The following is a 27,071-nucleotide window of genomic DNA, read 5'->3' on the forward strand; positions in this document are numbered from 1 at the left end:
GGCTCAGGCAAGTTTAAATGGCTGCATTGAAAATCCATTATAGGTGATTAACGTCAACACTGGAAGGCATACATATGCGGTTCAGAGTTTTAAGAAACAAGCACTTAAAAGAGTTTGACATATAAGACCAGTATTGCTTGGACATGCTTATATTTTTTTATATTATATGCAATTTCTTTATGCAATATATGTGAGATATGCCTTTGACTTAAAAGTCCATCATTTCTTGGAGATCCTAGGGATCAAAGACCGGAAATACTGTAGGTCATGTAAGTGGAACATTATTCAACTTTCTTCAATATTATATCAAGTACAAAGACGGCAAGTGTGGCTATTTGGACAGAGACAGATGCATAAAAAAATGTGCAGACTGGTGCTTCCCCAAGATACATACACTCTACAGGTCCAGAGGAGAATCAAAAATGATCAATTAAGGTAAAAGGGGTGGAGCCACCTTAACTCAAAGTTGTATAAAACGGGAAAGCCAAGAGCTGGTGTGTATTGTGGTGTTTGTGTTAAAGATTGTTAGGATGGGGTTCCTGAAAGTTGTCTTAGTGGTTGTGATTGTTGCATTTGATCTGCCTGATGTCTTGGGAAGTTTGAGGTACAGTCATAGTCCAAGAAGCATGGGGCCAAAATCAGATCCAGCTACCAGAAGTCCTGCCCTTTCTCCTCTAGGGCTCTGGAACCCTTTGCAAGTGGCTTCTCAGTTTCAGAGTCCTCTGGGTCCCGACTCCAAAAGCCTTGCACAGGATCCTTTTGGTCTTCAGGAGAAGCTGCTGTTGCAGGGTCCAGTGAAGCCTTTGGATTGGAGGTATCCCATCGTTCCAGAGGTGCAGAGTGAGGTGGCGGTGGACTTCCAGTTGAGGCAACCCGTGACTCCCAACAGCGTAGCGGTTCAATGTGGAGAGAACCGGGTTCTCGTAGAGGCCCAGCAGGACTTCTTCAGCAATGGTCAGTTGATCCAGCCAACTGGTCTGTCTTTAGGTGGATGTCCTGTTGTTGGTCAGGATCCTGGGGCAAGAGTGCTCATCTTCGAGTATGAATTACAGGACTGCAACAGTGTGCTGATGGTAAGAATTTATCTTAATGGTTATTTGTTGTGGTGGAGGACCTTTCAAGGAATGTCAGTTCACTTGGTTTTACAATGCCAGTTAAGACCAAGTTATATCTATTTGAATAGGTCAATGTTCAAGCTATTTTCATTTAAATAACCCTTCACACCAACATCTGATGTAAACCGTCCTATAAATCGTATGAAAGGAGCTTAAACAGTAACTCTTGTACCTTTTAATTGTGTTTCCAAAATGTGCATGCTTCCCAAACATTGACTTTCTCTGGCAACACTGGAGCTTTTGAAGGTGGCTGTGGGCATGTGAAGATTATACTAATTAGTGTTTTCTCTTTGGGATTTCCACCATATTGCACGTTCTCTTAGAAATGAGTGCACAGTGTTGGTGTATGTAAAGTCTGTGGGATGACCCTCTTGGTAACCACAATCTTTTTACAGATGAATGAGGATGAGCTTGTCTACACCTTCTCTCTTACCTACACCCCTGAGGCGCTTGCAGGTACTCCGATTACCCGGACCGATGGTGCAATTGTTGGTGTTCAATGCCATTATCAAAGGTAGGAGGTCTCTGTGACTTTCTGCACTTCCTCATTCAACTGGGAGACCATTTAATGGGTACTTTCATGAACCGCAGGCTCCAAAATGTAAGCAGTGATGCCTTGAGGCCAACATGGATTCCTTATGCCTCAACAGCGGCTGGTGAAGAAGTCTTGGTGTTCTCCCTGAAGATCATGATGGGTTGGTACAGATTTTCTTTAAATAAAACGTTACCTTTGCTTGCTATTGTGGCTCTGCCTAATTATTTGTTCGTTTATTTTTTGTAGATGATTGGTCCTATCAGAGGCCTTCATACTCGTATTTCCTGGGCGGTGTTATTAACATTGAGGCATCTGTGAAGCAGTACAATCATGTGCCTCTGCGTGTGTTTGTGGACCGCTGTGTGGCCACTCAAGTACCTGATGTGAACTCTCTTCCGAGATATTCCTTCATTGAGAATCATGGGTAAGGGTATGGATCTTGATGTGGTAGGACTCTTAAGTTACCTTTTGTAAACACTATCACAGTCATGGGTAAGATCTAGTTGCTTGATGCTCTACAGTTGACATTCAGTTGGTTTCGTCGTCAGGTGCTTTGTGGATGCCAAAACTACAGCTTCCAGCTCCCGCTTCATGCCTCGGTCACAAGCTGACAAGATCCAGTTCCAGCTGGAGGCGTTCATGTTCCAGGAGGGCAACAGTCCTTCTGTATGTACTATGAATGAGTTAACTTGACTTCTCCTCCCATCTGCTTTGGTTTTGTGACCTGTCTGTCATCTCTTGCAGATCTACATAACATGTATTCTGAAGGCAACTATTGCTTCTGCACCCAGTGATGCTCAGCGCAAATCCTGTTCCTATGCCAACGGGTAATTGATTATTATTTTTGTTTTAAGATGACTTTTCTCATGTTGAAGGCTCTATGTGTTTGTGTTGCAGATGGTTTGCTGCTGATGGAAATGACCAAGTTTGTGGTTGCTGTGACTCAACATGTGGTCCTGATGGTGAATTTGCTGCTTCTCCCTATGGAGGTTGGTAGCGTTTGCTCTTTCTAAGGTTGCTTTTGATTCAAGTGGTCTAACTGGGCTTTCTTCTCTTTAGGAATTGAGTGGGAAGGCAAGGCTTCATTTGGTCCTGTAATGGTTCAAGGGCAAAAGAGTTCTCAATAAAACTGACAAATCAATCCTTGATTGTATCTGACTTGTCATTTTGCTGCATGTCTGGTTTAACTGCTTTTGACTTTGAAAAACTGCCTCATTCTGCCAATGTGGTGAAACCAAATCTGTTTGGCAGGAGATATGAGTTGTCAGCGCATTTAATGAATCATCTCACTGAATACCGAACTGATTTTCGCACTGGGTTTTTTGTTGCAAATGTCATGCATGTAGCTATGGTACAGGACGCATGGGATATTTTAATCACAAAATATAAACTGTAGTCCGGTAATGTTAAATCTTACGACAAGTAACTCCCGAGCAATAGTCCGCCGATTTGAGCAGGAATATGCTGCGCTCATCTAGACCTGCTATGCAACACAATAGGAATACGACCAGTTTAGATGGCAGCCGCATTTCTCAGTGCCCAGCAGCCAATGGGGCATCTAGTCTTTATATGATCTCTATGGTAGTGTTGGCCGGTTCGTGAACGAATCGTTCTTTTGAACTGGTACTTTTTAGTGAACTGGACTGAATTGTTCTGAACAGTTCATGTCTTGCGTCAGTGCTTAATCCACAAGTTATTAAAGTTACTCACTTTCAGACATGCCTGACAGTCCCTCCAAATTGAAAAACCAATATCCAAGAGTATATTTTACTCCAGTAACCCCAACAGTTCACTGAGCTGAGAAATGTTGGTGCCACTGCTGAGAGAAGTGATGAGCACGAGTAGCTGGTACTGCGCATTCGTGTACTAACGAACACAGAGGTACAGCGGTTCTTGGATCACCAGAACTTAGACTGAGCTTGTGTGTCATCTTCATGCCAGTTATTCAGCCAATAAAGTATAGGCCAAAGGATTTCAAAGAAAATTGTTTTAATACTACACACTGTACAAAGGTTTAATTTGCATTTTTTTTTCAAACGACCCGACCGACCGCAACCCGAATATCATTAAAAATATTTAGAAGGCCCAAATAGAAGGCCCAAGCCCTTCATCAGGCATAAACAAGTGGGGAGACACCTCCATATATACAGCCATGCATGGTCACATGATCACATATATCCAATCAAGTGAATGGGCAATTACATCACAAAAGGGAAAAAACAGATAAGAACATGAAAAGGGCATATACCAACATTAATAATACGCAACATGTATAATACAAAAAATGTTGTTAGAAATATATTAGATAGCTAAAAAGTGGGGGCCTGCAGTGCTTAAAGCACAGCCTAAGTAGTATTTTGGAAAAGTATCCGTATAAAAGACATCATACATACACAGCATTCACTCTACCACTGAGCTACTGTACATCCCTTTGTGGTGAGAAGTGTGTTCTGTTATTTACCAACATGTGACTTTAAAGGGACAATGTGTACTTTTTTATGTCTTTTATTATTTAAAATCAATATTTTTATTCATAAATATGTCATCCATGGTGTACAAATACCTCTGCCAATTATGTGCCTTATCCTCGTAAACGAAGAATTTATTATCTTTATATACATGGGACGGGTAGGTCCACGGAGGCTTGCATGTAGTTCCGCCATCTTGAAAAACTATGATAGCAGAGAGGGGGAAAAAAAGTACTAGACCAACGCCTTTCCACAACGTGTTTTCGTTCAGAGCCAGCGTGACATGACTGAAGCAGCAGAAGAGGAGGAGCAGAGCGGTGAGAGGCGCTTCACGGCTCAGGCAAGTTTAAATGGCTGCATTGAAAATCCATTATAGGTGATTAACGTCAACACTGGAAGGCATACATATGCGGTTCAGAGTTTTAAGAAACAAGCACTTAAAAGAGTTTGACATATAAGACCAACATTGCTTGGACATGCTTATATTTTTTTATATTATATGCAATTTCTTTATGCAATATATGTGAGATATGCCTTTGACTTAAAAGTCCAACATTTCTTGGAGATCCTAGGGATCAAAGACCGGAAATACTGTAGGTCATGTAAGTGGAATATTATTCAACTTTCTTCAATATTATATCAAGTACAAAGACGGCAAGTGTGGCTATTTGGACAGAGACAGATGCATAAAAAAATGTGCAGACTGGTGCTTCCCCAAGATACATACACTCTACAGGTCCAGAGGAGAATCAAAAATGATCAATTAAGGTAAAAGGGGTGGAGCCACCTTAACTCAAAGTTGTATAAAACGGGAAAGCCAAGAGCTGGTGTGTATTGTGGTGTTTGTGTTAAAGATTGTTAGGATGGGGTTCCTGAAAGTTGTCTTAGTGGTTGTGATTGTTGCATTTGATCTGCCTGATGTCTTGGGAAGTTTGAGGTACAGTCATAGTCCAAGAAGCATGGGGCCAAAATCAGATCCAGCTACCAGAAGTCCTGCCCTTTCTCCTCTAGGGCTCTGGAACCCTTTGCAAGTGGCTTCTCAGTTTCAGAGTCCTCTGGGTCCCGACTCCAAAAGCCTTGCACAGGATCCTTTTGGTCTTCAGGAGAAGCTGCTGTTGCAGGGTCCAGTGAAGCCTTTGGATTGGAGGTATCCCATCGTTCCAGAGGTGCAGAGTGAGGTGGCGGTGGACTTCCAGTTGAGGCAACCCGTGACTCCCAACAGCGTAGCGGTTCAATGTGGAGAGAACCGGGTTCTCGTAGAGGCCCAGCAGGACTTCTTCAGCAATGGTCAGTTGATCCAGCCAACTGGTCTGTCTTTAGGTGGATGTCCTGTTGTTGGTCAGGATCCTGGGGCAAGAGTGCTCATCTTCGAGTATGAATTACAGGACTGCAACAGTGTGCTGATGGTAAGAATTTATCTTAATGGTTATTTGTTGTGGTGGAGGACCTTTCAAGGAATGTCAGTTCACTTGGTTTTACAATGCCAGTTAAGACCAAGTTATATCTATTTGAATAGGTCAATGTTCAAGCTATTTTCATTTAAATAACCCTTCACACCAACATCTGATGTAAACCGTCCTATAAATCGTATGAAAGGAGCTTAAACAGTAACTCTTGTACCTTTTAATTGTGTTTCCAAAATGTGCATGCTTCCCAAACATTGACTTTCTCTGGCAACACTGGAGCTTTTGAAGGTGGCTGTGGGCATGTGAAGATTATACTAATTAGTGTTTTCTCTTTGGGATTTCCACCATATTGCACGTTCTCTTAGAAATGAGTGCACAGTGTTGGTGTATGTAAAGTCTGTGGGATGACCCTCTTGGTAACCACAATCTTTTTACAGATGAATGAGGATGAGCTTGTCTACACCTTCTCTCTTACCTACACCCCTGAGGCGCTTGCAGGTACTCCGATTACCCGGACCGATGGTGCAATTGTTGGTGTTCAATGCCATTATCAAAGGTAGGAGGTCTCTGTGACTTTCTGCACTTCCTCATTCAACTGGGAGACCATTTAATGGGTACTTTCATGAACCGCAGGCTCCAAAATGTAAGCAGTGATGCCTTGAGGCCAACATGGATTCCTTATGCCTCAACAGCGGCTGGTGAAGAAGTCTTGGTGTTCTCCCTGAAGATCATGATGGGTTGGTACAGATTTTCTTTAAATAAAACGTTACCTTTGCTTGCTATTGTGGCTCTGCCTAATTATTTGTTCGTTTATTTTTTGTAGATGATTGGTCCTATCAGAGGCCTTCATACTCGTATTTCCTGGGCGGTGTTATTAACATTGAGGCATCTGTGAAGCAGTACAATCATGTGCCTCTGCGTGTGTTTGTGGACCGCTGTGTGGCCACTCAAGTACCTGATGTGAACTCTCTTCCGAGATATTCCTTCATTGAGAATCATGGGTAAGGGTATGGATCTTGATGTGGTAGGACTCTTAAGTTACCTTTTGTAAACACTATCACAGTCATGGGTAAGATCTAGTTGCTTGATGCTCTACAGTTGACATTCAGTTGGTTTCGTCGTCAGGTGCTTTGTGGATGCCAAAACTACAGCTTCCAGCTCCCGCTTCATGCCTCGGTCACAAGCTGACAAGATCCAGTTCCAGCTGGAGGCGTTCATGTTCCAGGAGGGCAACAGTCCTTCTGTATGTACTATGAATGAGTTAACTTGACTTCTCCTCCCATCTGCTTTGGTTTTGTGACCTGTCTGTCATCTCTTGCAGATCTACATAACATGTATTCTGAAGGCAACTATTGCTTCTGCACCCAGTGATGCTCAGCGCAAATCCTGTTCCTATGCCAACGGGTAATTGATTATTATTTTTGTTTTAAGATGACTTTTCTCATGTTGAAGGCTCTATGTGTTTGTGTTGCAGATGGTTTGCTGCTGATGGAAATGACCAAGTTTGTGGTTGCTGTGACTCAACATGTGGTCCTGATGGTGAATTTGCTGCTTCTCCCTATGGAGGTTGGTAGCGTTTGCTCTTTCTAAGGTTGCTTTTGATTCAAGTGGTCTAACTGGGCTTTCTTCTCTTTAGGAATTGAGTGGGAAGGCAAGGCTTCACTTGGTCCTGTAATGGTTCAAGGGCAAAAGAGTTCTCAATAAAACTGACAAATCAATCCTTGATTGTATCTGACTTGTCATTTTGCTGCATGTCTGGTTTAACTGCTTTTGACTTTGAAAAACTGCCTCATTCTGCCAATGTGGTGAAACCAAATCTGTTTGGCAGGAGATATGAGTTGTCAGCGCATTTAATGAATCATCTCACTGAATACCGAACTGATTTTCGCACTGGGTTTTTTGTTGCAAATGTCATGCATGTAGCTATGGTACAGGACGCATGGGATATTTTAATCACAAAATATAAACTGTAGTCCGGTAATGTTAAATCTTACGACAAGTAACTCCCGAGCAATAGTCCGCCGATTTGAGCAGGAATATGCTGCGCTCATCTAGACCTGCTATGCAACACAATAGGAATACGACCAGTTTAGATGGCAGCCGCATTTCTCAGTGCCCAGCAGCCAATGGGGCATCTAGTCTTTATATGATCTCTATGGTAGTGTTGGCCGGTTCGTGAACGAATCGTTCTTTTGAACTGGTACTTTTTAGTGAACTGGACTGAATTGTTCTGAACAGTTCATGTCTTGCGTCAGTGCTTAATCCACAAGTTATTAAAGTTACTCACTTTCAGACATGCCTGACAGTCCCTCCAAATTGAAAAACCAATATCCAAGAGTATATTTTACTCCAGTAACCCCAACAGTTCACTGAACTGAGAAATGTTGGTGCCACTGCTGAGAGAAGTGATGAGCACGAGTAGCTGGTACTGCGCATTCGTGTACTAACGAACACAGAGGTACAGCGGTTCTTGGATCATCCGGAACTGAGACTGAGCTTGTGTGTCATCTTCATGCCAGTTATTCAGCCAAAGTGTAGGCCAAAGTATTTCAAAGAAAATTGTTTTAATACTACACACTGTACAAAGGTTTAATTTGCATTTTTTTCAAACGACCCGACCGACCGCAACCCGAATATCATTAAAAATATTTAGAAGGCCCAAATAGAAGGCCCAAGCCCTTCATCAGGCATAAACAAGTGGGGAGACACCTCCATGTATACAGCCATGCATGGTCACATGATCACATATATCCAATCAAGTGAATGGGCAATTACATCACAAAAGAGAAAAAACAGATAAGAACATGAAAAGGGCATATACCAACATTAATAATACGCAACATGTATAATACAAAAAATGTTGTTAGAAATATATTAGATAGCTAAAAAGTGGGGGCCTGCAGTGCTTAAAGCACAGCCTAAGTAGTATTTTGGAAAAGTATCCGTATAAAAGACATCATACATACACAGCATTCACTCTACCACTGAGCTACTGTACATCCCTTTGTGGTGAGAAGTGTGTTCTGTTATTTACCAACATGTGACTTTAAAGGGACAATGTGTACTTTTTTATGTCTTTTATTATTTAAAATCAATATTTTTATTCATAAATATGTCATCCATGGTGTACAAATACCTCTGCCAATTATGTGCCTTATCCTCGTAAACGAAGAATTTATTATCTTTATATACATGGGACGGGTAGGTCCACGGAGGCTTGCATGTAGTTCCGCCATCTTGAAAAACTATGATAGCAGAGAGGGGGAAAAAAAGTACTAGACCAACGCCTTTCCACAACGTGTTTTCGTTCAGAGCCAGCGTGACATGACTGAAGCAGCAGAAGAGGAGGAGCAGAGCGGTGAGAGGCGCTTCACGGCTCAGGCAAGTTTAAATGGCTGCATTGAAAATCCATTATAGGTGATTAACGTCAACACTGGAAGGCATACATATGCGGTTCAGAGTTTTAAGAAACAAGCACTTAAAAGAGTTTGACATATAAGACCAACATTGCTTGGACATGCTTATATTTTTTTATATTATATGCAATTTCTTTATGCAATATATGTGAGATATGCCTTTGACTTAAAAGTCCAACATTTCTTGGAGATCCTAGGGATCAAAGACCGGAAATACTGTAGGTCATGTAAGTGGAATATTTTTCAACTTTCTTCAATATTATATCAAGTACAAAGACGGCAAGTGTGGCTATTTGGACAGAGACAGATGCATAAAAAAATGTGCAGACTGGTGCTTCCCCAAGATACATACACTCTACAGGTCCAGAGGAGAATCAAAAATGATCAATTAAGGTAAAAGGGGTGGAGCCACCTTAACTCAAAGTTGTATAAAACGGGAAAGCCAAGAGCTGGTGTGTATTGTGGTGTTTGTGTTAAAGATTGTTAGGATGGGGGTTCCTGAAAGTTGTCTTAGTGGTTGTGATTGTTGCATTTGATCTGCCTGATGTCTTGGGAAGTTTGAGGTACAGTCATAGTCCAAGAAGCATGGGGCCAAAATCAGATCCAGCTACCAGAAGTCCTGCCCTTTCTCCTCTAGGGCTCTGGAACCCTTTGCAAGTGGCTTCTCAGTTTCAGAGTCCTCTGGGTCCCGACTCCAAAAGCCTTGCACAGGATCCTTTTGGCCTTCAGGAGAAGCTGCTGTTGCAGGGTCCAGTGAAGCCTTTGGATTGGAGGTATCCCATCGTTCCAGAGGTGCAGAGTGAGGTGGCGGTGGACTTCCAGTTGAGGCAACCCGTGACTCCCAACAGCGTAGCGGTTCAATGTGGAGAGAACCGGGTTCTCGTAGAGGCCCAGCAGGACTTCTTCAGCAATGGTCAGTTGATCCAGCCAACTGGTCTGTCTTTAGGTGGATGTCCTGTTGTTGGTCAGGATCCTGGGGCAAGAGTGCTCATCTTTGAGTATGAATTACAGGACTGCAACAGTGTGCTGATGGTAAGAATTTATCTTAATGGTTATTTGTTGTGGTGGAGGACCTTTCAAGGAATGTCAGTTCACTTGGTTTTACAATGCCAGTTAAGACCAAGTTATATCTATTTGAATAGGTCAATGTTCAAGCTATTTTCATTTAAATAACCCTTCACACCAACATCTGATGTAAACCGTCCTATAAATCGTATGAAAGGAGCTTAAACAATAACTCTTGTACCTTTTAATTGTGTTTCCAAAATGTGCATTCTTCCCAAACATTGACTTTCTCTGGCAACACTGGAGCTTTTGAAGGTGGCTGTGGGCATGTGAAGAGTATACTAATTAGTGTTTTCTCTTTGGGATTTCCACCATATTGCACGTTCTCTTAGAAATGAGTGCACAGTGTTGGTGTATGTAAAGTCTGTGGGATGACCCTCTTGGTAACCACAATCTTTTTACAGATGAATGAGGATGAGCTTGTCTACACCTTCTCTCTTACCTACACCCCTGAGGCGCTTGCAGGTACTCCGATTACCCGGACCGATGGTGCAATTGTTGGTGTTCAATGCCATTATCAAAGGTAGGAGGTCTCTGTGACTTTCTGCACTTCCTCATTCAACTGGGAGACCATTTAATGGGTACTTTCATGAACCGCAGGCTCCAAAATGTAAGCAGTGATGCCTTGAGGCCAACATGGATTCCTTATGCCTCAACAGCGGCTGGTGAAGAAGTCTTGGTGTTCTCCCTGAAGATCATGATGGGTTGGTACAGATTTTCTTTAAATAAAACGTTACCTTTGCTTGCTATTGTGGCTCTGCCTAATTATTTGTTCGTTTATTTTTTGTAGATGATTGGTCCTATCAGAGGCCTTCATACTCGTATTTCCTGGGTGGTGTTATTAACATTGAGGCATCTGTGAAGCAGTATAATCATGTGCCTCTGCGTGTGTTCGTGGACCGCTGTGTGGCCACTCAAGTACCTGATGTGAACTCTCTTCCGAGATATTCCTTCATTGAGAATCATGGGTAAGTGTATGGATCTTGATGTGGTAGGACTCTTAAGTTACCTTTTGTAAACACTATCACAGTCATGGGTAAGATCTAGTTGCTTGATGCTCTACAGTTGACATTCAGTTGGTTTCGTCGTCAGGTGCTTTGTGGATGCCAAAACTACAGCTTCCAGCTCCCGCTTCATGCCTCGGTCGCGAGCTGACAAGATCCAGTTCCAGCTGGAGGCGTTCATGTTCCAGGAGGGCAACAGTCCTTCTGTATGTACTATGAATGAGTTAACTTGACTTCTCCTCCCATCTGCTTTGGTTTTGTGACCTGTCTGTCATCTCTTGCAGATCTACATAACATGTATTCTGAAGGCAACTATTGCTTCTGCACCCAGTGATGCTCAGCGCAAATCCTGTTCCTATGCCAACGGGTAATTGATTATTATTTTTGTTTTAAGATGACTTTTCTCATGTTGAAGGCTCTATGTGTTTGTGTTGCAGATGGTTTGCTGCTGATGGAAATGACCAAGTTTGTGGTTGCTGTGACTCAACATGTGGTCCTGATGGTGAATTTGCTGCTTCTCCCTATGGAGGTTGGTAGCGTTTGCTCTTTCTAAGGTTGCTTTTGATTCAAGTGGTCTAACTGGGCTTTCTTCTCTTTAGGAATTGAGTGGGAAGGCAAGGCTTCACTTGGTCCTGTAATGGTTCAAGGGCAAAAGAGTTCTCAATAAAACTGACAAATCAATCCTTGATTGTATCTGACTTGTCATTTTGCTGCATGTCTGGTTTAACTGCTTTTGACTTTGAAAAACTGCCTCATTCTGCCAATGTGGTGAAACCAAATCTGTTTGGCAGGAGATATGAGTTGTCAGCGCATTTAATGAATCATCTCACTGAATACCGAACTGATTTTCGCACAGGGTTTTTTGTTGCAAATGTCATGCATGTAGCTATGGTACAGGACGCATGGGATATTTTAATCACAAAATATAAACTGTAGTCCGGTAATGTTAAATCTTACGACAAGTAACTCCCGAGCAATAGTCCGCCGATTTGAGCAGGAATATGCTGCGCTCATCTAGACCTGCTATGCAACACAATAGGAATACGACCAGTTTAGATGGCAGCCGCATTTCTCAGTGCCCAGCAGCCAATGGGGCATCTAGTCTTTATATGATCTCTATGGTAGTGTTGGCCGGTTCGTGAACGAATCGTTCTTTTGAACTGGTACTTTTTAGTGAACTGGACTGAATTGTTCTGAACAGTTCATGTCTTGCGTCAGTGCTTAATCCACAAGTTATTAAAGTTACTCACTTTCAGACATGCCTGACAGTCCCTCCAAATTGAAAAACCAATATCCAAGAGTATATTTTACTCCAGTAACCCCAACAGTTCACTGAACTGAGAAATGTTGGTGCCACTGCTGAGAGAAGTGATGAGCACGAGTAGCTGGTACTGCGCATTCGTGTACTAACGAACACAGAGGTACAGCGGTTCTTGGATCACCAGAACTGAGACTGAGCTTGTGTGTCATCTTCATGCCAGTTATTCAGCCAAAGTGTAGGCCAAAGTATTTCAAAGAAAATTGTTTTAATACTACACACTGTACAAAGGTTTAATTTGCATTTTTTTCAAACGACCCGACCGACCGCAACCCGAATATCATTAAAAATATTTAGAAGGCCCAAATAGAAGGCCCAAGCCCTTCATCAGGCATAAACAAGTGGGGAGACACCTCCATATATACAGCCATGCATGGTCACATGATCACATATATCCAATCAAGTGAATGGGCAATTACATCACAAAAGAGAAAAAACAGATAAGAACATGAAAAGGGCATATACCAACATTAATAATACGCAACATGTATAATACAAAAAATGTTGTTAGAAATATATTAGATAGCTAAAAAGTGGGGGCCTGCAGTGCTTAAAGCACAGCCTAAGTAGTATTTTGGAAAAGTATCCGTATAAAAGACATCATACATACACAGCATTCACTCTACCACTGAGCTACTGTACATCCCTTTGTGGTGAGAAGTGTGTTCTGTTATTTACCAACATGTGACTTTAAAGGGACAATGTGTACTTTTTTATGTCTTTTATTATTTAAAATCAATATTTTTATTCATAAATATGTCATCCATGGTGTACAAATACCTCTGCCAATTATGTGCCTTATCCTCGTAAACGAAGAATTTATTATCTTTATATACATGGGACGGGTAGGTCCACGGAGGCTTGCATGTAGTTCCGCCATCTTGAAAAACTATGATAGCAGAGAGGGGGAAAAAAAGTACTAGACCAACGCCTTTCCACAACGTGTTTTCGTTCAGAGCCAGCGTGACATGACTGAAGCAGCAGAAGAGGAGGAGCAGAGCGGTGAGAGGCGCTTCACGGCTCAGGCAAGTTTAAATGGCTGCATTGAAAATCCATTATAGGTGATTAACGTCAACACTGGAAGGCATACATATGCGGTTCAGAGTTTTAAGAAACAAGCACTTAAAAGAGTTTGACATATAAGACCAACATTGCTTGGACATGCTTATATTTTTTTATATTATATGCAATTTCTTTATGCAATATATGTGAGATATGCCTTTGACTTAAAAGTCCAACATTTCTTGGAGATCCTAGGGATCAAAGACCGGAAATACTGTAGGTCATGTAAGTGGAATATTTTTCAACTTTCTTCAATATTATATCAAGTACAAAGACGGCAAGTGTGGCTATTTGGACAGAGACAGATGCATAAAAAAATGTGCAGACTGGTGCTTCCCCAAGATACATACACTCTACAGGTCCAGAGGAGAATCAAAAATGATCAATTAAGGTAAAAGGGGTGGAGCCACCTTAACTCAAAGTTGTATAAAACGGGAAAGCCAAGAGCTGGTGTGTATTGTGGTGTTTGTGTTAAAGATTGTTAGGATGGGGTTCCTGAAAGTTGTCTTAGTGGTTGTGATTGTTGCATTTGATCTGCCTGATGTCTTGGGAAGTTTGAGGTACGGTCATAGTCCAAGAAGCATGGGGCCAAAATCAGATCCAGCTACCAGAAGTCCTGCCCTTTCTCCTCTAGGGCTCTGGAACCCTTTGCAAGTGGCTTCTCAGTTTCAGAGTCCTCTGGGTCCCGACTCCAAAAGCCTTGCACAGGATCCTTTTGGCCTTCAGGAGAAGCTGCTGTTGCAGGGTCCAGTGAAGCCTTTGGATTGGAGGTATCCCATCGTTCCAGAGGTGCAGAGTGAGGTGGCGGTGGACTTCCAGTTGAGGCAACCCGTGACTCCCAACAGCGTAGCGGTTCAATGTGGAGAGAACCGGGTTCTCGTAGAGGCCCAGCAGGACTTCTTCAGCAATGGTCAGTTGATCCAGCCAACTGGTCTGTCTTTAGGTGGATGTCCTGTTGTTGGTCAGGATCCTGGGGCAAGAGTGCTCATCTTCGAGTATGAATTACAGGACTGCAACAGTGTGCTGATGGTAAGAATTTATCTTAATGGTTATTTGTTGTGGTGGAGGACCTTTCAAGGAATGTCAGTTCACTTGGTTTTACAATGCCAGTTAAGACCAAGTTATATCTATTTGAATAGGTCAATGTTCAAGCTATTTTCATTTAAATAACCCTTCACACCAACATCTGATGTAAACCGTCCCATAAATCGTATGAAAGGAGCTTAAACAGTAACTCTTGTACCTTTTAATTGTGTTTCCAAAATGTGCATGCTTCCCAAACATTGACTTTCTCTGGCAACACTAGAGCTTTTGAAGGTGGCTGTGGGCATGTGAAGAGTATACTAATTAGTGTTTTCTCTTTGGGATTTCCACCATATTGCACGTTCTCTTAGAAATGAGTGCACAGTGTTGGTGTATGTAAAGTCTGTGGGATGACCCTCTTGGTAACCACAATCTTTTTACAGATGAATGAGAATGAGCTTGTCTACACCTTCTCTCTTACCTACACCCCTGAGGCGCTTGCAGGTACTCCGATTACCCGGACCGATGGTGCAATTGTTGGTGTTCAATGCCATTATCAAAGGTAGGAGGTCTCTGTGACTTTCTGCACTTTCTCATTCAACTGGGAGACCATTTAATGGGTACTTTCATGAACCGCAGGCTCCAAAATGTAAGCAGTGATGCCTTGAGGCCAACATGGATTCCTTATGCCTCAACAGAGGCTGGTGAAGAAGTCTTGGTGTTCTCCCTGAAGATCATGATGGGTTGGTACAGATTTTCTTTAAATAAACCGTTACCTTTGCTTGCTATTGTGGCTCTGCCTAATTATTTGTTCGTTTATTTTTTTGTAGATGATTGGTCCTATCAGAGGCCTTCATACTCGTATTTCCTGGGTGGTGTTATTAACATTGAGGCATCTGTGAAGCAGTATAATCATGTGCCTCTGCGTGTGTTCGTGGACCGCTGTGTGGCCACTCAAGTACCTGATGTGAACTCTCTTCCGAGATATTCCTTCATTGAGAATCATGGGTAAGTGTATGGATCTTGATGTGGTAGGACTCTTAAGTTACCTTTTGTAAACACTATCACAGTCATGGGTAAGATCTAGTTGCTTGATGCTCTACAGTTGACATTCAGTTGGTTTCGTCGTCAGGTGCTTTGTGGATGCCAAAACTACAGCTTCCAGCTCCCGCTTCATGCCTCGGTCGCGAGCTGACAAGATCCAGTTCCAGCTGGAGGCGTTCATGTTCCAGGAGGGCAACAGTCCTTCTGTATGTACTATGAATGAGTTAACTTGACTTCTCCTCCCATCTGCTTTGGTTTTGTGACCTGTCTGTCATCTCTTGCAGATCTACATAACATGTATTCTGAAGGCAACTATTGCTTCTGCACCCAGTGATGCTCAGCGCAAATCCTGTTCCTATGCCAACGGGTAATTGATTATTATTTTTGTTTTAAGATGACTTTTCTCATGTTGAAGGCTCTATGTGTTTGTGTTGCAGATGGTTTGCTGCTGATGGAAATGACCAAGTTTGTGGTTGCTGTGACTCAACATGTGGTCCTGATGGTGAATTTGCTGCTTCTCCCTATGGAGGTTGGTAGCGTTTGCTCTTTCTAAGGTTGCTTTTGATTCAAGTGGTCTAACTGGGCTTTCTTCTCTTTAGGAATTGAGTGGGAAGGCAAGGCTTCACTTGGTCCTGTAATGGTTCAAGGGCAAAAGAGTTCTCAATAAAACTGACAAATCAATCCTTGATTGTATCTGACTTGTCATTTTGCTGCATGTCTGGTTTAACTGCTTTTGACTTTGAAAAACTGCCTCATTCTGCCAATGTGGTGAAACCAAATCTGTTTGGCAGGAGATATGAGTTGTCAGCGCATTTAATGAATCATCTCACTGAATACCGAACTGATTTTCGCACAGGGTTTTTTGTTGCAAATGTCATGCATGTAGCTATGGTACAGGACGCATGGGATATTTTAATCACAAAATATAAACTGTAGTCCGGTAATGTTAAATCTTACGACAAGTAACTCCCGAGCAATAGTCCGCCGATTTGAGCAGGAATATGCTGCGCTCATCTAGACCTGCTATGCAACACAATAGGAATACGACCAGTTTAGATGGCAGCCGCATTTCTCAGTGCCCAGCAGCCAATGGGGCATCTAGTCTTTATATGATCTCTATGGTAGTGTTGGCCGGTTCGTGAACGAATCGTTCTTTTGAACTGGTACTTTTTAGTGAACTGGACTGAATTGTTCTGAACAGTTCATGTCTTGCGTCAGTGCTTAATCCACAAGTTATTAAAGTTACTCACTTTCAGACATGCCTGACAGTCCCTCCAAATTGAAAAACCAATATCCAAGAGTATATTTTACTCCAGTAACCCCAACAGTTCACTGAACTGAGAAATGTTGGTGCCACTGCTGAGAGAAGTGATGAGCACGAGTAGCTGGTACTGCGCATTCGTGTACTAACGAACACAGAGGTACAGCGGTTCTTGGATCACCAGAACTGAGACTGAGCTTGTGTGTCATCTTCATGCCAGTTATTCAGCCAAAGTGTAGGCCAAAGTATTTCAAAGAAAATTGTTTTAATACTACACACTGTACAAAGGTTTAATTTGCATTTTTTTCAAACGACCCGACCGACCGCAACCCGAATATCATTAAAAATATTTAGAAGGCCCAAATAGAAGGCCCAAGCCCTTCATCAGGCATAAACAAGTGGGGAGACACCTCCATATATACAGCCATGCATGGTCACATGATCACATATATCCAATCAAGTGAATGGGCAATTACATCACAAAAGAGAAAAAACAGATAAGAACATGAAAAGGGCATATACCAACATTAATAATACGCAACATGTATAATACAAAAAATGTTGTTAGAAATATATTAGATAGCTAAAAAGTGGGGGCCTGCAGTGCTTAAAGCACAGCCTAAGTAGTATTTTGGAAAAGTATCCGTATAAAAGACATCATACATACACAGCATTCACTCTACCACTGAGCTACTGTACATCCCTTTGTGGTGAGAAGTGTGTTCTGTTATTTACCAACATGTGACTTTAAAGGGACAATGTGTACTTTTTTATGTCTTTTATTATTTAAAATCAATATTTTTATTCATAAATATGTCATCCATGGTGTACAAATACCTCTGCCAATTATGTGCCTTATCCTCGTAAACGAAGAATTTATTATCTTTATATACATGGGACGGGTAGGTCCACGGAGGCTTGCATGTAGTTCCGCCATCTTGAAAAACTATGATAGCAGAGAGGGGGAAAAAAAGTACTAGACCAACGCCTTTCCACAACGTGTTTTCGTTCAGAGCCAGCGTGACATGACTGAAGCAGCAGAAGAGGAGGAGCAGAGCGGTGAGAGGCGCTTCACGGCTCAGGCAAGTTTAAATGGCTGCATTGAAAATCCATTATAGGTGATTAACGTCAACACTGGAAGGCATACATATGCGGTTCAGAGTTTTAAGAAACAAGCACTTAAAAGAGTTTGACATATAAGACCAACATTGCTTGGACATGCTTATATTTTTTTATATTATATGCAATTTCTTTATGCAATATATGTGAGATATGCCTTTGACTTAAAAGTCCAACATTTCTTGGAGATCCTAGGGATCAAAGACCGGAAATACTGTAGGTCATGTAAGTGGAACATTATTCAACTTTCTTCAATATTATATCAAGTACAAAGACGGCAAGTGTGGCTATTTGGACAGAGACAGATGCATAAAAAAATGTGCAGACTGGTGCTTCCCCAAGATACATACACTCTACAGGTCCAGAGGAGAATCAAAAATGATCAATTAAGGTAAAAGGGGTGGAGCCACCTTAACTCAAAGTTGTATAAAACGGGAAAGCCAAGAGCTGGTGTGTATTGTGGTGTTTGTGTTAAAGATTGTTAGGATGGGGTTCCTGAAAGTTGTCTTAGTGGTTGTGATTGTTGCATTTGATCTGCCTGATGTCTTGGGAAGTTTGAGGAACGGTCATAGTCCAAGAAGCATGGGGCCAAAATCAGATCCAGCTACCAGAAGTCCTGCCCTTTCTCCTCTAGGGCTCTGGAACCCTTTGCAAGTGGCTTCTCAGTTTCAGAGTCCTCTGGGTCCCGACTCCAAAAGCCTTGCACAGGATCCTTTTGGTCTTCAGGAGAAGCTGCTGTTGCAGGGTCCAGTGAAGCCTTTGGATTGGAGGTATCCCATCGTTCCAGAGGTGCAGAGTGAGGTGGCGGTGGACTTCCAGTTGAGGCAACCCGTGACTCCCAACAGCGTAGCGGTTCAATGTGGAGAGAACCGGGTTCTCGTAGAGGCCCAGCAGGACTTCTTCAGCAATGGTCAGTTGATCCAGCCAACTGGTCTGTCTTTAGGTGGATGTCCTGTTGTTGGTCAGGATCCTGGGGCAAGAGTGCTCATCTTTGAGTATGAATTACAGGACTGCAACAGTGTGCTGATGGTAAGAATTTATCTTAATGGTTATTTGTTGTGGTGGAGGACCTTTCAAGGAATGTCAGTTCACTTGGTTTTACAATGCCAGTTAAGACCAAGTTATATCTATTTGAATAGGTCAATGTTCAAGCTATTTTCATTTAAATAACCCTTCACACCAACATCTGATGTAAACCGTCCTATAAATCGTATGAAAGGAGCTTAAACAATAACTCTTGTACCTTTTAATTGTGTTTCCAAAATGTGCATTCTTCCCAAACATTGACTTTCTCTGGCAACACTGGAGCTTTTGAAGGTGGCTGTGGGCATGTGAAGAGTATACTAATTAGTGTTTTCTCTTTGGGATTTCCACCATATTGCACGTTCTCTTAGAAATGAGTGCACAGTGTTGGTGTATGTAAAGTCTGTGGGATGACCCTCTTGGTAACCACAATCTTTTTACAGATGAATGAGAATGAGCTTGTCTACACCTTCTCTCTTACCTACACCCCTGAGGCGCTTGCAGGTACTCCGATTACCCGGACCGATGGTGCAATTGTTGGTGTTCAATGCCATTATCAAAGGTAGGAGGTCTCTGTGACTTTCTGCACTTTCTCATTCAACTGGGAGACCATTTAATGGGTACTTTCATGAACCGCAGGCTCCAAAATGTAAGCAGTGATGCCTTGAGGCCAACATGGATTCCTTATGCCTCAACAGAGGCTGGTGAAGAAGTCTTGGTGTTCTCCCTGAAGATCATGATGGGTTGGTACAGATTTTCTTTAAATAAACCGTTACCTTTGCTTGCTATTGTGGCTCTGCCTAATTATTTGTTCGTTTATTTTTTTGTAGATGATTGGTCCTATCAGAGGCCTTCATACTCGTATTTCCTGGGTGGTGTTATTAACATTGAGGCATCTGTGAAGCAGTATAATCATGTGCCTCTGCGTGTGTTCGTGGACCGCTGTGTGGCCACTCAAGTACCTGATGTGAACTCTCTTCCGAGATATTCCTTCATTGAGAATCATGGGTAAGTGTATGGATCTTGATGTGGTAGGACTCTTAAGTTACCTTTTGTAAACACTATCACAGTCATGGGTAAGATCTAGTTGCTTGATGCTCTACAGTTGACATTCAGTTGGTTTCGTCGTCAGGTGCTTTGTGGATGCCAAAACTACAGCTTCCAGCTCCCGCTTCATGCCTCGGTCGCGAGCTGACAAGATCCAGTTCCAGCTGGAGGCGTTCATGTTCCAGGAGGGCAACAGTCCTTCTGTATGTACTATGAATGAGTTAACTTGACTTCTCCTCCCATCTGCTTTGGTTTTGTGACCTGTCTGTCATCTCTTGCAGATCTACATAACATGTATTCTGAAGGCAACTATTGCTTCTGCACCCAGTGATGCTCAGCGCAAATCCTGTTCCTATGCCAACGGGTAATTGATTATTATTTTTGTTTTAAGATGACTTTTCTCATGTTGAAGGCTCTATGTGTTTGTGTTGCAGATGGTTTGCTGCTGATGGAAATGACCAAGTTTGTGGTTGCTGTGACTCAACATGTGGTCCTGATGGTGAATTTGCTGCTTCTCCCTATGGAGGTTGGTAGCGTTTGCTCTTTCTAAGGTTGCTTTTGATTCAAGTGGTCTAACTGGGCTTTCTTCTCTTTAGGAATTGAGTGGGAAGGCAAGGCTTCACTTGGTCCTGTAATGGTTCAAGGGCAAAAGAGTTCTCAATAAAACTGACAAATCAATCCTTGATTGTATCTGACTTGTCATTTTGCTGCATGTCTGGTTTAACTGCTTTTGACTTTGAAAAACTGCCTCATTCTGCCAATGTGGTGAAACCAAATCTGTTTGGCAGGAGATATGAGTTGTCAGCGCATTTAATGAATCATCTCACTGAATACCGAACTGATTTTCGCACAGGGTTTTTTGTTGCAAATGTCATGCATGTAGCTATGGTACAGGACGCATGGGATATTTTAATCACAAAATATAAACTGTAGTCCGGTAATGTTAAATCTTACGACAAGTAACTCCCGAGCAATAGTCCGCCGATTTGAGCAGGAATATGCTGCGCTCATCTAGACCTGCTATGCAACACAATAGGAATACGACCAGTTTAGATGGCAGCCGCATTTCTCAGTGCCCAGCAGCCAATGGGGCATCTAGTCTTTATATGATCTCTATGGTAGTGTTGGCCGGTTCGTGAACGAATCGTTCTTTTGAACTGGTACTTTTTAGTGAACTGGACTGAATTGTTCTGAACAGTTCATGTCTTGCGTCAGTGCTTAATCCACAAGTTATTAAAGTTACTCACTTTCAGACATGCCTGACAGTCCCTCCAAATTGAAAAACCAATATCCAAGAGTATATTTTACTCCAGTAACCCCAACAGTTCACTGAACTGAGAAATGTTGGTGCCACTGCTGAGAGAAGTGATGAGCACGAGTAGCTGGTACTGCGCATTCGTGTACTAACGAACACAGAGGTACAGCGGTTCTTGGATCACCAGAACTGAGACTGAGCTTGTGTGTCATCTTCATGCCAGTTATTCAGCCAAAGTGTAGGCCAAAGTATTTCAAAGAAAATTGTTTTAATACTACACACTGTACAAAGGTTTAATTTGCATTTTTTTCAAACGACCCGACCGACCGCAACCCGAATATCATTAAAAATATTTAGAAGGCCCAAATAGAAGGCCCAAGCCCTTCATCAGGCATAAACAAGTGGGGAGACACCTCCATATATACAGCCATGCATGGTCACATGATCACATATATCCAATCAAGTGAATGGGCAATTACATCACAAAAGAGAAAAAACAGATAAGAACATGAAAAGGGCATATACCAACATTAATAATACGCAACATGTATAATACAAAAAATGTTGTTAGAAATATATTAGATAGCTAAAAAGTGGGGGCCTGCAGTGCTTAAAGCACAGCCTAAGTAGTATTTTGGAAAAGTATCCGTATAAAAGACATCATACATACACAGCATTCACTCTACCACTGAGCTACTGTACATCCCTTTGTGGTGAGAAGTGTGTTCTGTTATTTACCAACATGTGACTTTAAAGGGACAATGTGTACTTTTTTATGTCTTTTATTATTTAAAATCAATATTTTTATTCATAAATATGTCATCCATGGTGTACAAATACCTCTGCCAATTATGTGCCTTATCCTCGTAAACGAAGAATTTATTATCTTTATATACATGGGACGGGTAGGTCCACGGAGGCTTGCATGTAGTTCCGCCATCTTGAAAAACTATGATAGCAGAGAGGGGGAAAAAAAGTACTAGACCAACGCCTTTCCACAACGTGTTTTCGTTCAGAGCCAGCGTGACATGACTGAAGCAGCAGAAGAGGAGGAGCAGAGCGGTGAGAGGCGCTTCACGGCTCAGGCAAGTTTAAATGGCTGCATTGAAAATCCATTATAGGTGATTAACGTCAACACTGGAAGGCATACATATGCGGTTCAGAGTTTTAAGAAACAAGCACTTAAAAGAGTTTGACATATAAGACCAACATTGCTTGGACATGCTTATATTTTTTTATATTATATGCAATTTCTTTATGCAATATATGTGAGATATGCCTTTGACTTAAAAGTCCAACATTTCTTGGAGATCCTAGGGATCAAAGACCGGAAATACTGTAGGTCATGTAAGTGGAATATTTTTCAACTTTCTTCAATATTATATCAAGTACAAAGACGGCAAGTGTGGCTATTTGGACAGAGACAGATGCATAAAAAAATGTGCAGACTGGTGCTTCCCCAAGATACATACACTCTACAGGTCCAGAGGAGAATCAAAAATGATCAATTAAGGTAAAAGGGGTGGAGCCACCTTAACTCAAAGTTGTATAAAACGGGAAAGCCAAGAGCTGGTGTGTATTGTGGTGTTTGTGTTAAAGATTGTTAGGATGGGGTTCCTGAAAGTTGTCTTAGTGGTTGTGATTGTTGCATTTGATCTGCCTGATGTCTTGGGAAGTTTGAGGTACGGTCATAGTCCAAGAAGCATGGGGCCAAAATCAGATCCAGCTACCAGAAGTCCTGCCCTTTCTCCTCTAGGGCTCTGGAACCCTTTGCAAGTGGCTTCTCAGTTTCAGAGTCCTCTGGGTCCCGACTCCAAAAGCCTTGCACAGGATCCTTTTGGCCTTCAGGAGAAGCTGCTGTTGCAGGGTCCAGTGAAGCCTTTGGATTGGAGGTATCCCATCGTTCCAGAGGTGCAGAGTGAGGTGGCGGTGGACTTCCAGTTGAGGCAACCCGTGACTCCCAACAGCGTAGCGGTTCAATGTGGAGAGAACCGGGTTCTCGTAGAGGCCCAGCAGGACTTCTTCAGCAATGGTCAGTTGATCCAGCCAACTGGTCTGTCTTTAGGTGGATGTCCTGTTGTTGGTCAGGATCCTGGGGCAAGAGTGCTCATCTTCGAGTATGAATTACAGGACTGCAACAGTGTGCTGATGGTAAGAATTTATCTTAATGGTTATTTGTTGTGGTGGAGGACCTTTCAAGGAATGTCAGTTCACTTGGTTTTACAATGCCAGTTAAGACCAAGTTATATCTATTTGAATAGGTCAATGTTCAAGCTATTTTCATTTAAATAACCCTTCACACCAACATCTGATGTAAACCGTCCCATAAATCGTATGAAAGGAGCTTAAACAGTAACTCTTGTACCTTTTAATTGTGTTTCCAAAATGTGCATGCTTCCCAAACATTGACTTTCTCTGGCAACACTGGAGCTTTTGAAGGTGGCTGTGGGCATGTGAAGAGTATACTAATTAGTGTTTTCTCTTTGGGATTTCCACCATATTGCACGTTCTCTTAGAAATGAGTGCACAGTGTTGGTGTATGTAAAGTCTGTGGGATGACCCTCTTGGTAACCACAATCTTTTTACAGATGAATGAGAATGAGCTTGTCTACACCTTCTCTCTTACCTACACCCCTGAGGCGCTTGCAGGTACTCCGATTACCCGGACCGATGGTGCAATTGTTGGTGTTCAATGCCATTATCAAAGGTAGGAGGTCTCTGTGACTTTCTGCACTTTCTCATTCAACTGGGAGACCATTTAATGGGTACTTTCATGAACCGCAGGCTCCAAAATGTAAGCAGTGATGCCTTGAGGCCAACATGGATTCCTTATGCCTCAACAGAGGCTGGTGAAGAAGTCTTGGTGTTCTCCCTGAAGATCATGATGGGTTGGTACAGATTTTCTTTAAATAAACCGTTACCTTTGCTTGCTATTGTGGCTCTGCCTAATTATTTGTTCGTTTATTTTTTTGTAGATGATTGGTCCTATCAGAGGCCTTCATACTCGTATTTCCTGGGTGGTGTTATTAACATTGAGGCATCTGTGAAGCAGTATAATCATGTGCCTCTGCGTGTGTTCGTGGACCGCTGTGTGGCCACTCAAGTACCTGATGTGAACTCTCTTCCGAGATATTCCTTCATTGAGAATCATGGGTAAGTGTATGGATCTTGATGTGGTAGGACTCTTAAGTTACCTTTTGTAAACACTATCACAGTCATGGGTAAGATCTAGTTGCTTGATGCTCTACAGTTGACATTCAGTTGGTTTCGTCGTCAGGTGCTTTGTGGATGCCAAAACTACAGCTTCCAGCTCCCGCTTCATGCCTCGGTCGCGAGCTGACAAGATCCAGTTCCAGCTGGAGGCGTTCATGTTCCAGGAGGGCAACAGTCCTTCTGTATGTACTATGAATGAGTTAACTTGACTTCTCCTCCCATCTGCTTTGGTTTTGTGACCTGTCTGTCATCTCTTGCAGATCTACATAACATGTATTCTGAAGGCAACTATTGCTTCTGCACCCAGTGATGCTCAGCGCAAATCCTGTTCCTATGCCAACGGGTAATTGATTATTATTTTTGTTTTAAGATGACTTTTCTCATGTTGAAGGCTCTATGTGTTTGTGTTGCAGATGGTTTGCTGCTGATGGAAATGACCAAGTTTGTGGTTGCTGTGACTCAACATGTGGTCCTGATGGTGAATTTGCTGCTTCTCCCTATGGAGGTTGGTAGCGTTTGCTCTTTCTAAGGTTGCTTTTGATTCAAGTGGTCTAACTGGGCTTTCTTCTCTTTAGGAATTGAGTGGGAAGGCAAGGCTTCACTTGGTCCTGTAATGGTTCAAGGGCAAAAGAGTTCTCAATAAAACTGACAAATCAATCCTTGATTGTATCTGACTTGTCATTTTGCTGCATGTCTGGTTTAACTGCTTTTGACTTTGAAAAACTGCCTCATTCTGCCAATGTGGTGAAACCAAATCTGTTTGGCAGGAGATATGAGTTGTCAGCGCATTTAATGAATCATCTCACTGAATACCGAACTGATTTTCGCACAGGGTTTTTTGTTGCAAATGTCATGCATGTAGCTATGGTACAGGACGCATGGGATATTTTAATCACAAAATATAAACTGTAGTCCGGTAATGTTAAATCTTACGACAAGTAACTCCCGAGCAATAGTCCGCCGATTTGAGCAGGAATATGCTGCGCTCATCTAGACCTGCTATGCAACACAATAGGAATACGACCAGTTTAGATGGCAGCCGCATTTCTCAGTGCCCAGCAGCCAATGGGGCATCTAGTCTTTATATGATCTCTATGGTAGTGTTGGCCGGTTCGTGAACGAATCGTTCTTTTGAACTGGTACTTTTTAGTGAACTGGACTGAATTGTTCTGAACAGTTCATGTCTTGCGTCAGTGCTTAATCCACAAGTTATTAAAGTTACTCACTTTCAGACATGCCTGACAGTCCCTCCAAATTGAAAAACCAATATCCAAGAGTATATTTTACTCCAGTAACCCCAACAGTTCACTGAACTGAGAAATGTTGGTGCCACTGCTGAGAGAAGTGATGAGCACGAGTAGCTGGTACTGCGCATTCGTGTACTAACGAACACAGAGGTACAGCGGTTCTTGGATCACCAGAACTGAGACTGAGCTTGTGTGTCATCTTCATGCCAGTTATTCAGCCAAAGTGTAGGCCAAAGTATTTCAAAGAAAATTGTTTTAATACTACACACTGTACAAAGGTTTAATTTGCATTTTTTTCAAACGACCCGACCGACCGCAACCCGAATATCATTAAAAATATTTAGAAGGCCCAAATAGAAGGCCCAAGCCCTTCATCAGGCATAAACAAGTGGGGAGACACCTCCATATATACAGCCATGCATGGTCACATGATCACATATATCCAATCAAGTGAATGGGCAATTACATCACAAAAGAGAAAAAACAGATAAGAACATGAAAAGGGCATATACCAACATTAATAATACGCAACATGTATAATACAAAAAATGTTGTTAGAAATATATTAGATAGCTAAAAAGTGGGGGCCTGCAGTGCTTAAAGCACAGCCTAAGTAGTATTTTGGAAAAGTATCCGTATAAAAGACATCATACATACACAGCATTCACTCTACCACTGAGCTACTGTACATCCCTTTGTGGTGAGAAGTGTGTTCTGTTATTTACCAACATGTGACTTTAAAGGGACAATGTGTACTTTTTTATGTCTTTTATTATTTAAAATCAATATTTTTATTCATAAATATGTCATCCATGGTGTACAAATACCTCTGCCAATTATGTGCCTTATCCTCGTAAACGAAGAATTTATTATCTTTATATACATGGGACGGGTAGGTCCACGGAGGCTTGCATGTAGTTCCGCCATCTTGAAAAACTATGATAGCAGAGAGGGGGAAAAAAAGTACTAGACCAACGCCTTTCCACAACGTGTTTTCGTTCAGAGCCAGCGTGACATGACTGAAGCAGCAGAAGAGGAGGAGCAGAGCGGTGAGAGGCGCTTCACGGCTCAGGCAAGTTTAAATGGCTGCATTGAAAATCCATTATAGGTGATTAACGTCAACACTGGAAGGCATACATATGCGGTTCAGAGTTTTAAGAAACAAGCACTTAAAAGAGTTTGACATATAAGACCAACATTGCTTGGACATGCTTATATTTTTTTATATTATATGCAATTTCTTTATGCAATATATGTGAGATATGCCTTTGACTTAAAAGTCCAACATTTCTTGGAGATCCTAGGGATCAAAGACCGGAAATACTGTAGGTCATGTAAGTGGAACATTATTCAACTTTCTTCAATATTATATCAAGTACAAAGACGGCAAGTGTGGCTATTTGGACAGAGACAGATGCATAAAAAAATGTGCAGACTGGTGCTTCCCCAA

The 27,071-nt window shown here is 42.1% G+C and overlaps 5 protein-coding genes across 5 annotated transcripts; all 5 read left to right on the forward strand.

Moving 5' to 3' along the window:
* Positions 1-485: 485 nt before the first annotated feature.
* On the forward strand, positions 486-2,777 carry LOC148977250 (zona pellucida sperm-binding protein 3-like). The gene is made up of 8 exons (XM_089116686.1): positions 486-1,073; positions 1,511-1,629; positions 1,707-1,810; positions 1,897-2,074; positions 2,199-2,316; positions 2,395-2,477; positions 2,548-2,639; positions 2,710-2,777. The coding sequence occupies exons 1-8, from the start codon at positions 531-533 to the stop codon at positions 2,775-2,777; spliced, it is 1,305 nt and encodes a 434-aa protein (XP_088972812.1). The 5' UTR covers positions 486-530.
* Positions 2,778-4,934: 2,157 nt separating this feature from the next.
* LOC148977251 (zona pellucida sperm-binding protein 3-like) lies at positions 4,935-7,242 on the forward strand. The gene is made up of 8 exons (XM_089117334.1): positions 4,935-5,524; positions 5,962-6,080; positions 6,158-6,261; positions 6,348-6,525; positions 6,650-6,767; positions 6,846-6,928; positions 6,999-7,090; positions 7,161-7,242. Exons 1-8 carry the CDS (start codon positions 4,982-4,984, stop codon positions 7,226-7,228), a joined length of 1,305 nt encoding a protein of 434 aa, XP_088973460.1. The 5' UTR covers positions 4,935-4,981; the 3' UTR covers positions 7,229-7,242.
* Positions 7,243-9,420: 2,178 nt separating this feature from the next.
* LOC148977252 (zona pellucida sperm-binding protein 3-like) lies at positions 9,421-11,561 on the forward strand. The gene is made up of 7 exons (XM_089117335.1): positions 9,421-9,972; positions 10,410-10,528; positions 10,606-10,709; positions 10,796-10,973; positions 11,098-11,215; positions 11,294-11,376; positions 11,447-11,561. Exons 1-7 carry the CDS (start codon positions 9,526-9,528, stop codon positions 11,544-11,546), a joined length of 1,149 nt encoding a protein of 382 aa, XP_088973461.1. The 5' UTR covers positions 9,421-9,525; the 3' UTR covers positions 11,547-11,561.
* Positions 11,562-18,276: 6,715 nt separating this feature from the next.
* LOC148977253 (zona pellucida sperm-binding protein 3-like) lies at positions 18,277-20,570 on the forward strand. Its single transcript, XM_089116687.1, has 8 exons — positions 18,277-18,865; positions 19,303-19,421; positions 19,499-19,602; positions 19,690-19,867; positions 19,992-20,109; positions 20,188-20,270; positions 20,341-20,432; positions 20,503-20,570. The coding sequence occupies exons 1-8, from the start codon at positions 18,323-18,325 to the stop codon at positions 20,568-20,570; spliced, it is 1,305 nt and encodes a 434-aa protein (XP_088972813.1). The 5' UTR covers positions 18,277-18,322.
* Positions 20,571-22,722: 2,152 nt separating this feature from the next.
* LOC148977254 (zona pellucida sperm-binding protein 3-like) lies at positions 22,723-25,017 on the forward strand. The gene is made up of 8 exons (XM_089116688.1): positions 22,723-23,312; positions 23,750-23,868; positions 23,946-24,049; positions 24,137-24,314; positions 24,439-24,556; positions 24,635-24,717; positions 24,788-24,879; positions 24,950-25,017. Exons 1-8 carry the CDS (start codon positions 22,770-22,772, stop codon positions 25,015-25,017), a joined length of 1,305 nt encoding a protein of 434 aa, XP_088972814.1. The 5' UTR covers positions 22,723-22,769.
* Positions 25,018-27,071: the final 2,054 nt, after the last annotated feature.

The sequence above is a fragment of the Pimephales promelas genome, chromosome 11 (genome assembly GCF_988280905.1).
Source record: "Pimephales promelas chromosome 11, fPimPro1.hap1.1, whole genome shotgun sequence".
Lineage (NCBI taxonomy): Eukaryota > Metazoa > Chordata > Actinopteri > Cypriniformes > Leuciscidae > Pimephales > Pimephales promelas.